The 10250-nt window shown below is 37.7% G+C and overlaps 1 protein-coding gene across 1 annotated transcript; it reads right to left on the minus strand.

Moving 5' to 3' along the window:
- Positions 1-309: 309 nt before the first annotated feature.
- On the minus strand, positions 310-9775 carry smug1 (single-strand-selective monofunctional uracil-DNA glycosylase 1). Its single transcript, XM_027001923.2, has 3 exons — positions 9728-9775; positions 2610-2928; positions 310-2207 (listed from the first exon to the last, which is right to left on the minus strand). Exons 1-3 carry the CDS (start codon positions 9751-9753, stop codon positions 1680-1682), a joined length of 873 nt encoding a protein of 290 aa, XP_026857724.2. The 5' UTR covers positions 9754-9775; the 3' UTR covers positions 310-1679.
- Positions 9776-10250: the final 475 nt, after the last annotated feature.

Consider the following 10250-nt stretch of genomic DNA (forward strand, 5'->3'; position numbering starts at 1 on the left):
ATCTGCATGACACAGTGAGCATAATTCAAAGATTAATAGATTCAAGCGAAAATAAAACAAACAGCAAAATACTAACTTTTTATTTGCCTGCAAAAGGGGAAATCAGGAAATAGTATCCCAGCATTCAAACATCCAATGTAAGATAATAGACACTGTTTGTTCAGAATGATAACCCCATTAAGGACTAGAATTTTCAGGATTAGAATTTATGGCACAACTGTGAGGAAAATGTTTTTCTTTTTTTCTTGATAACTGTTTTAAGTCCTTGAAACAACTATTTGATCTAAATTGAAAAGTGCAAGAAAAAGATACAGTAGACCATAGTATTTTATTGAAAGCATTACTTTACATTGTTTCGTATGTTCAAGCAGAATTGGTTCTATATAGACAAAGTGTTATGATTATTTTTCAAACAAACAAACATTTTGATATTTTGACATTTTCTATATACTTTTCCCTCTGTAACTGTTGTTGCAAAAAAGCAACAACTTTTGCATATTTGTGTTCACTTTGTTGATGTATAACATATAAATAAAAACAAATTAAAAGTGATCTACACAGCCAAAAAAAGGATTAGAGTAATGTCACTTTGTGATTTTCAGTTGGTTACACACCCAAACTAATTCAAATTAAAAGTGTTGTGAGGTGTTTTTCTACGGGAAGGCTTGGATGGTCACATTATATTACACACAATATTTGTGCATATGTAACACTACTGATTAAACTCATAGGTTAATTTAGAATCCTTCAGAGGCTGAAATGTATGTTGTGGCAGGGTTAGTCCTGGTACCAAATGCCTTGAGAAATAGAAGTTTCTTGGTTACCATCATTTGTCAATGATCAAATAAGCCCCAGCAGCATGTTGTGTTAGCTATCTAGGTAAGCTCTTAGTAATCAGTGTGAAACAATGATGCCTATTTAAATACATTTTACAATGATGGATATGTAGGAATGAAGTTGGGTATGTTCATTCTGATGTACTTCAGAATCATTTTATTAGAGCCAGATAATAACTGCCTTTATTCATTGCCTTTGTTCAAGGATGCAGATTTCTAAAAGCAGAGTAGAGTCTTGGGGTTCAGAAATATATCCATTTACAAACATCAATGTTCCTAACGTTAAGATGGAATGTATGAAATTACTATCTTGAAGGGTTGTTGAATTATTACGGCACTATTCTTACAATGCATTTCATTGTATAACCAGAATTACTAAAGGAATCTTGCGATACCCTTTCCTACCTGACTCATCTAGTTCCAAAACATCAACATGCATTTGAAAAGGCCAACCCAGATGTGGACCTAATATTTAAGGAACCCAGAGAACTCATTTAAATGAAAGCTATTATGATTTAATTATTCTAATTATTGTAATAAGCCTATAATTATTAGTATGGAAAAAAAGCCTGAAGAATCATGATGTACTAGTAAATGTATAGAGGTACATTTAGAAGTTGTGAAAGAGAGACTTTCTTTTTATATATAAAAACACAAAAACTTAATATACAATTAATTCCAGTGTGTGTGTGTGTGTGTGTGTGTGTGTGTGTGTGTGTTTATAAAAGAAAGGTTTAGAGTGTGCCTCCATTCTTTCAAATTTCCTGCATACAGGGTAATAATGGTTGTCTCCAAAAGCACCTTAGAAGTGAATATTCAAAGTTCAGAATCGGGTAGAATCAGTCACTTGGTGAGCATACTCAACACCCCTAATTCCTCTAACTTGGTTCTGACCACACTTGCCCAGCCCTTATTGGCAAGTGGGTTTCTTGGGGAAGGGTGCATAATCCCCTCCACCCTAATGGAGAAGCCTGCCTCAGAGAGAGCCCGACGAGCACGCTGTTCTGCAACTTTGCCTACTCCGATTACCAGTGAGACTCCCAGGGCAGTGACAACCTGGCAAAGGGTGGTGTCACAGTGTGAGAGAAGAGTGTCGCGTTCTGCTGCTGGCAGTTCAGGTGGTGTGAGGTTCTTCCCAGACTCTCCCATGAAGACCAGTGGGCAGAGGTTGTGCACAAAACAGTGTCGGAAGAAGTTTCCAGGTTCACCACAGAGCTCTTGGAAAAAGCCCCAGAAACGTGCCCCACTCACTTCACTTTGAGTACAGGCCAAGCCCGTGATCCGACGCTTGGGGTGCTCGACTGCCGGCCGACCCACCTCCCCTGTGATCTTCAGCCAATCGCGGACGAATTTTACCTCACCAAATGGAACCTTGGAGAATGGAGACAGAAAAATTGTATAATTCAGATGACTGTTGTACTGCAGTATTCCAACCCACTAAACCAGCTTGAATAGTCAATTTTTCTTATAACGTTTTTCCTGATTTACTGATACCTAATTGCAACTGTTTTTCTTCTTTGCCTTTCTGCAGTTTCAACTTTTAGTGGTATCCAGTCAGCTGAGTCACTATTAGTATAAAGTGTAAAATTGAATACCTGAGACAAAGGGCATATGAGCTGTTATTTAATTAAGATGCAATGTTACGGCCTGATTTAGCTTTTATTCAATGACTGTTTCAACTCTGATTTGAGTTGAACTCACATTAAATACTGTCCGTCCCCACCATCATAAAGAACAGTTTGTGATTCAGTAAGAGTGGGAGAGTTCTCTTACCCCCGTCTGTGCCATTCCGAAAGGCCCCGGATTCATTCCCAGGAAGAGGACATTCTGGCCGCCATGGCAATATGTCTCCACATAGCAGCGATGCGTATTCCAGGCGTAATCGAGTGGGTCATAGATATAACGCACTGTCTCACCAAAGGTGAGCATCCGCAGACGGGCGCTGAGGTCCAGCTCTGCCTGGAGAAAGCGGGTGGCTGCGGTGGAGTTCGGGCAAAAGCAGGAAGGTGCTGGGGTCCAGTTAGGGTCAAGCCTGATGTCTGCCTCCTGGTGTTTCCCTTCCTGCCCTGCATCTCCATTATCCAGCTGACTGCTGTATAGACATTATTGGCATTTGATATGTTATTGACTATTCTAAGATTCTGTAAAACATGGCAAATAAACACTAGTGCTCCTTGCATCGAAAATATAGATAGCAAATATTTACATAAGGATTTACAAGCACAAATTTGATATTCTTTATTCTCAATGCAGTTTGATAATGATCTATTCAGACTATACTGAAAAAAAATGAATCATGTAGTAATTAAACAATATTTACCTAGAGCACAAAAATTGGAGAGAAATATAACTGATTCAACATTGAAAAGTCCTATTGAGGGCTACCACATGTGCACACATCACTTGTATAGTAAAGTAGATTTTCAATAGGTTTTGTAACATTTGTTTTTTTTTTTATAATTCGGTCTTCTTTTTGGGACCGCTTTCCTTTCATGTTGACATTTGATTTCTAGTCACCATACGCTGTGTTTCTATTTTTGCATTGCTGACCATCCTTTACAGGCCCCACCTTCTCACATGCCAGAATTGGCTGATCATGTATACATCTACATACAACCACTGGTCAGACTGCCTGCCAGTGTAGCTGCTTCACAGAAGTGTATGGCCAGAGAGGATGCATGTTTACAAGTTTACCTTCAATATGATTTTTTGTATGATGCTTGACCAAGGCCTAGAAATGCCCACATGCAGTGAAGTATACAAAGGATGGCTCGGAACAGAGATGCATCATCAGCAGGGTGTGTGTGTGTGTGCGCGGGCATTACACACCTACCATGGTTTCAACCTCAAAGGTAGTTCAGTGCAGTTTAGTGGCTAACATGTAAATGAAGCTTATATTATTCATCTTGGGTAAATTACATAGGTCACATGTACATTCCTAAATTAAAATTCCCATTGTATTTGATAGAAATGGAGCAAATGCAAGCTTTTACTCACTGTAGAACCCAGTCATAAAATGTAGGAGCAATGATTTGACATCAGTACAGGGCAAGGAGTTCCCATGCCTTCCCATGCAGACTGAGGAAAAGCATCGGAAAGGTACTGTGTTCTTTGTGCAGAGAGGCAGCATTAGCCCAAAGCAGTAAACCAGTTATAAAACAATTGTCCCGAACAGGACACCACTTAAGGTGCTTTCCCTACCAGTGTGTTTATGACCTTGCTTGACGTGGTGGTCTGGAACAGACTGGTATGTGCTCTCTGCAGACTCTTCAATGGAAAAGTATTCAAAGGAAAAAGACACTTTCATAGGAAACACAATTTCTTTAACAATGAAATGGAAATTCCAAAACGCATTCATACCATCCTGTGGTATGTCATATGTTGTTTGTGTAATGATATGTTGTATGAAAGTGCAATCCATTATTTTTCCTTTACAATAGTCAGTATGAGAGCTATTGAAGGCATGGACGATAGTTTCAGCATCTTTCAAGTCGAGAAATGAGTGACAAGGGGCAACGAGAGGTATAATATGAGGTATATTTCAAAGTGTCAAGACAAAAAGAACACCAAGACTCCTAACAAGCTATACAGGTTTGAAAGCTGCACCACTGATGATGATAGAGAGACTGGACAGTGTGGATATTTAGGGATTAGGACCTAGCAATTCTTCTGCTTTACATCCAATACAAACTTTAATTCAGGAATGCATGCAATCAATGTCTATGTCAAAGGAATGATAGGAGTCTCACTGTTGGGAACAATGGTCGGAATTATCTCTTAGATACAGCTGTCATCTGTATAAGAATGAAACTTCTGACCATGATTACAGATCATTTGTCTCAGGGTTAGTATGTATATATTAAAGAGGAGGAGATTGAGAACTAATCCTTGAGATCCATGAGTGACTGAGGCAGTTGATTTATATTTCCATATGGTGATGGACTGTGTTCTGTGATAGACATGTGATCTGAACCATTCTAGAGCTATGCCAAAAATAAATGTAGAGGATTTACAGTATCAAAAGATACAGCGAGCTCAAGAGAAGAATACCCGGTGAACCATCATCAGCAGAAACCAAAAGGTAATAGTCCACCCTCAAGAGCCCATTGCTATGGCCCACCACTCTTTTCATCACTTTAACGATCAGAGATTGGAGATTGGTCTATACTGGGTCAGTGAAGTGGACTGGGCCAGCTAGGACAGATGATACACCAAAGTCTCAAGTGCAGAAAAAATACAGAATCAGAAAAAGACATGAAATGAGCAAAAAATGTTGGTTGATTGAGGGTTAATTAGCTGTGGAGGCATTCTTAGGGGTATTTTCCTGATGGCATTGTTTTTGAAGGGAATTTGGGTGTGGGACTTAATTTTGGTTGGGGGTAATTAGCTGTGCCATAGGTAAGGGTGAGGTGTAATTTATCTAGCAGTTTAACTGTGGTTGAAGGATGTTAGGTTGATGGGATATTTGGCTGACAGGGATCATTTTATTTGGGTATGTAGCCTTGGTAGTTGACTTTGAGAGATATTTGCCTGATTGGGGTAGATACTGTTGAAGGTCACTTGGCTATTCATGGGTATTTTGGCTGATGGGCGATTGGCTGTGGGATAGCTGAAATTCAGGGGTTATTTAGCTGTTGTCATAGTTGTGGTTGAGGGCTACTGGGCTGATGGGGGCAGTTGAAGGGTGACTTATCATAGAGGGGTATTTTGGTTGAGGCTAATTAATTGTGGGGTAGGTGAGTCTGAAGGTTTATTTAGATGTGGGTAGTTGTGATTTAACACTATTTGGCTGATTGGGCAGCTGTCATTGAGGGGTAAATTGCAAGTTATTAGATGGATTACATGGGTGGGGGTTTCAATAGTTTGTTGCTTGTTTCTTTGCTCTCTTGATTCTCTCTGCTTATGCTTCCTGTTTCTTCTCTTTTTACTCTGTTCTTCATTCAAATAATTAATTTGTTTTATTTTTCCTCCCTCAATTTTTCCTTACCCTGTTTCAACATTTTTCTTTCCTGTCTTAGAAATGCCTTTTAGTTCTAGTTGTGTACTAATTTTCTCTGTATGCTTTATTGTTCTGTTCCTCTTCCTACACTCCTCCAGCAAAAGACCAAGCCATGCTGCACACAATGCAATAAAAAGTAAGAAGAACAGAGCTCTGCTTTGATGTTTCTCTTTTATGATAATAGCCTATACTATTCTAGAGGGGAGCTAATCTGTTTCCTCAACCTATTTCCTTGAGCCCTATGTTCCCTTAGCCTTATGTTCCTTCATGTCTATGTTCCCTCAACCCTAACCATACCCATAAACCTAACCCCTTACTCCAACCTAAACCTATCTCCAACCCCTAAATGTGTTGGAGCTAATTACGAGCTATAAAGGCTATATATGCTGTCATGTTGTATTTTGTATGTCTATATTATTAGAAATAGTAAATATATTACTATATTTAATATCATTAAACTAACTCATTTGACTCTGTCAGGCAACTAACAATACCGTCAGACAGAAAATCTGACAGAGTTCACAAAATAAGCATTATTTTCACAAAACAAAGAGAGTTACATAGTTGCCATTTGTTTTATTTCCATTGATGCCTACTTAATAAGAATAAGTTATCTAAAATTTTCAAATACTTCCTCAGAAATGTGAAGACACCATTGACATATCATGGTTGTGACATAGAAGATATTACCATTAACATTTAAAATATTAAAAAACTTCTGCATCTTCTGCAGAGGTGAAATGTGGATATTGTATTACATTTTAATAAATGATGATGTTGACAAAAAATGGGGTACACTAGTGTTGTCAGGATAGCAAAATTTGTTTTGATACCGATACCAAAAAACGAGATCTTCAAGGTACTCAGCTAGTAATCAATGACTTATGCCAATAGCTGCATTTATAATCAGCCCTTTAATGAGCCTGCAGGATCTCACTTCTATCACTGATTTTAGTTTTTTCCTCTGGATAATGCTCTCCCAAGTGGCTTATGGAGACCAAGTAATTGTTCGGTGACTTCACCAGCACTTTGGAAAGGTCTCTTGCAGATGTATGTGCTAGGATACTAATTATTGCTAGTAGCAGCAGTCAAAAAATTCCAATGTGAGGCAACATCTGCCTCAAGAATCATAAATATTTGTATCTGGACAGGACTAAAAAGATCAGATAAGAGCAGAGTTAGAAGAAAAACATTACAAAATCCAGCTTGTAATTTTCTCAGGGAAGGAGGGAGAAAACACTGATGTGACAGATCAACACAAAAATAAAATCAAAGAGGAGCACCTGTAAAAGAAGAAATGACCTCAGGAACCCATGCAAATTTAATCACGTCCAAATTAGGCTAGGAACAACACTCTCAGCACTACACAAATATGTAGGTTACATATGAATATGTATATTTCTGCTGCAGAGAGTTTTCAATCACTCTGTATTTATTTTATGGACATAACAGAGGACTGAACTAGTCAACTACCACCTGTCAGTATTCCTTGAAAATGTCAGGATGTTTATCAAACAGTTAAAGTTTGACGTGTTGCCTCCCTTTGTAAGACATACTTTAAAACATTTTCACATCAGTGCTTCTGTGTTTAGGGGGTTTGCCTATTTGTTCACATTTAAGTAAAAATATCTCTGTATTCCACTTCATGTCTCCACTTTGTCATTGAGTTCAGGTATTGCTGAAGCTGCTGCCATCTCCTAAAGTCTAGTCTCTGAGCAAAACGAACACTCTTTCTGGTACACTGTCTCTACAATTGCTCTCAACTCACTTTATATTTAGAGCAGCTCATTGTGCTTTAGGGGACAGATGCCTATTACCCAGAACAAATATCCATTTGCATAAAACAATATAGATTTAAAGGCAAAATGCTGGTATAATACAGTTTTCAAGCACCGTGGTACCTTTTCATTACCGGTATACTGTGCAACACTCTGGGACACAACTTTGAAAGCTTATAAAAACACAAATGCCATGTGTTTAAATGTTGCTTTTGATGAAAACATCTGTTTTCAATAATTTGTAAAACACATAAATGCATTTTATAACGTATGAATGTTTGAACCCTTCTTGGTATACATACTGTTTTAGTTGTAGGGAGAAGTCATTCGGTGCCAAAAATTTGATATAATAATGACTAGGCCTAAATAAAATTGAGGAGGATAATTGTGTTGAAAACATTCCATTAATTTATCCTTCATAACAATTACAAATAAAAATATGTTAATCACTATATGTGATAACAGTTATAATTACTGGGCATGTTTTGGGCCAAGAATCAGTGTATAGGGCACAGTTATAGGACAGTTAAATTAAAACATTTATCTTTTTTATACTCTAGGAGTTTAAATTAAAACCAATGTTTTATTATTTGCACACCTTGTTTTTATGTTTGTAATAATTATTCATTTTGTGTTCTGGTTTCTGACAAACCCCTGTTTAGGTCTAAAAAAAGTATTGGACCAAATGTTGAACCTGGAATATATAACTATGTTATTCTTGCAATGTCTTTTGAATGAGCATGTACAAAGTATCATGAACATTTCAGGTGAAGTGTACTGCCACTTCTGCTCTTTTTAGGGCTTTGAAAAGGCTCTATTTAAATAAAACAAGCAAATCAAATGCTTAAAGAAGTACTCTTCCCAAAAGGGCTTATTCTGTTGCATTGCCACTGCATACTTAGGTTTCAGTGTCTCCTGGAATTCATGGCTAGTTCACAAATTGCTGGGGTATGGGTGACATGGAAACCACCCAGCACAGATGAGAAAGGTTTACACTACATGGCTAGTCATATATATATCAATCTCTTTTGGAGCAAAATATCTCTAAAACTTAGATTTTCATTTTGCAATTCCAACATAGTTGCTGTTGTTTTTTGGGGTTCTGGCCACTGAAAACTTTAAACTACCTCCTTGCCACAATTGCAGTTCACCCTTAATTGAATTGTGAACAACAAAACCCAAAGCTCACATTGTTCTTTTTGGGCTAGTGTGTAATTAGATTAATAAGGTTTACTTATAACTTACTAACTTTAATATTTTTTGTTGGTGGTGTTTTGACACATGCATTCTACATTGAAAGAGCTATGAGGAATAGTTGTAAGCAGTTGTAGGCAGACCTCATCATTGCTTTACAATTGGGCCAGGATGTATTGTTATTGAACTGAACCAACCAACAACATACAAAGAATTAACTCTCACTCTCTGAGGGAAAACAGCATTTATTTGGGGAAAATCCAATTGTTTAGAGTTACATAATAAAATAAATCTAGGTAATTGTTTAGAGCTAATATAATTACTCTGTCAGTTACAATGACAAGCTGATAGTCTCTTTAAACGTTCAAGAAGTATCATAGCTAGAGAGAAACGTCTTCACGGTGACAGATGTGTAGAAGCAGAGCTGCACATCTGTTCTAAATAAAATGCCATCGAATGAACGATGTTGGTGGTCAAGACCATTCAGATATTCAGATTCATTCCATTCACTCTGTTCTATTGAAGAGGGGTGAATACCGACGTCTTTTGCCACTCAATGACAGAATGGAATGCAAAACATTTTAGTAGACGAAGACGTTTTCTGAGTAATATCACAATATATAGCATTCCAAAAATTTTTTCCAAACGTCTAGCAAACTGTTCCAGTAAGGTAGCTAGGTTAGCTAGCCAACTTAATAAAATAAGTCCAATTTACGCGAAGGCTCATTTGGCTACCGTAGATAGCGAGGTAGATAGCGTTAGCTAGCCAGCGAACTAGGTAAACACGGCTCGAAGACGAACAAGAAAAGTAAGGTAAATTACACAAAAGCTATTTAGTTTAAACTTCCATCAGTGACAATATCGGCATGCTTTCACTAAAAGATATATATATATATGTATATATATAAAATACCATTTACCTCGGGACATCATGCAGCTTTATCATTCTCCGATGTAGCTTTCCGGCAACAAAAGGATATTGCACTATATTGCATTGTGGGATATGTAGTCCTATATGAAATACCGACTGCACAGTATGCTGGAAGAGTGGCTGTGACCTTTTTATCAAAAGCTAGTAACAGCATTAGCACATGCAGAGAAATAAAGAGACCATGTGAATCGCAAAATTGTTGTTGAGTAGGTCAAATAAAATAGCTTAGACAAAAGTGTTGTGCAATAAAGGAACCCCTATAACCCCACCTGTGCCCTTTGTTTAACTTCTGCCCTGGATTCTCATGCACAGATGAAACCCATACCCTGCGTCTTTCTCTCTAGGAAAGGTCATCCTTTGGCACAGCTTTAATCCTATCCTTTTACCCCAGCTCTCTCTGACCTCAGCTGAATGCTGCAACTCCAGAACCCTGTCTTACACAGTAAAAAGGTCAAGGGTTAAACAGATTTTGTGATGTATTTATCAGTGGGTGTACATTAGCATTCCGCTGT

This window comes from Electrophorus electricus, chromosome 20, assembly GCF_013358815.1.
Source record: "Electrophorus electricus isolate fEleEle1 chromosome 20, fEleEle1.pri, whole genome shotgun sequence".
Classification (NCBI taxonomy): Eukaryota; Metazoa; Chordata; class Actinopteri; order Gymnotiformes; family Gymnotidae; genus Electrophorus; species Electrophorus electricus.

Bases quoted from the DNA above. Each gene is read 5' to 3' on its own strand.
- smug1 (XM_027001923.2), bottom strand. From the start codon at position 9,753: ATGATAAAGCTGCATGATGTCCCGAG. The intron at 2,929-9,727 runs GTAAATGGTATT...ATGTCTATACAG, and splicing joins AAGCTGCATGATGTCCCGAG to CAGTCAGCTGGATAATGGAG. The intron at 2,208-2,609 runs GTAAGAGAACTC...CCATTCTCCAAG, and splicing joins TCGGAATGGCACAGACGGGG to GTTCCATTTGGTGAGGTAAA.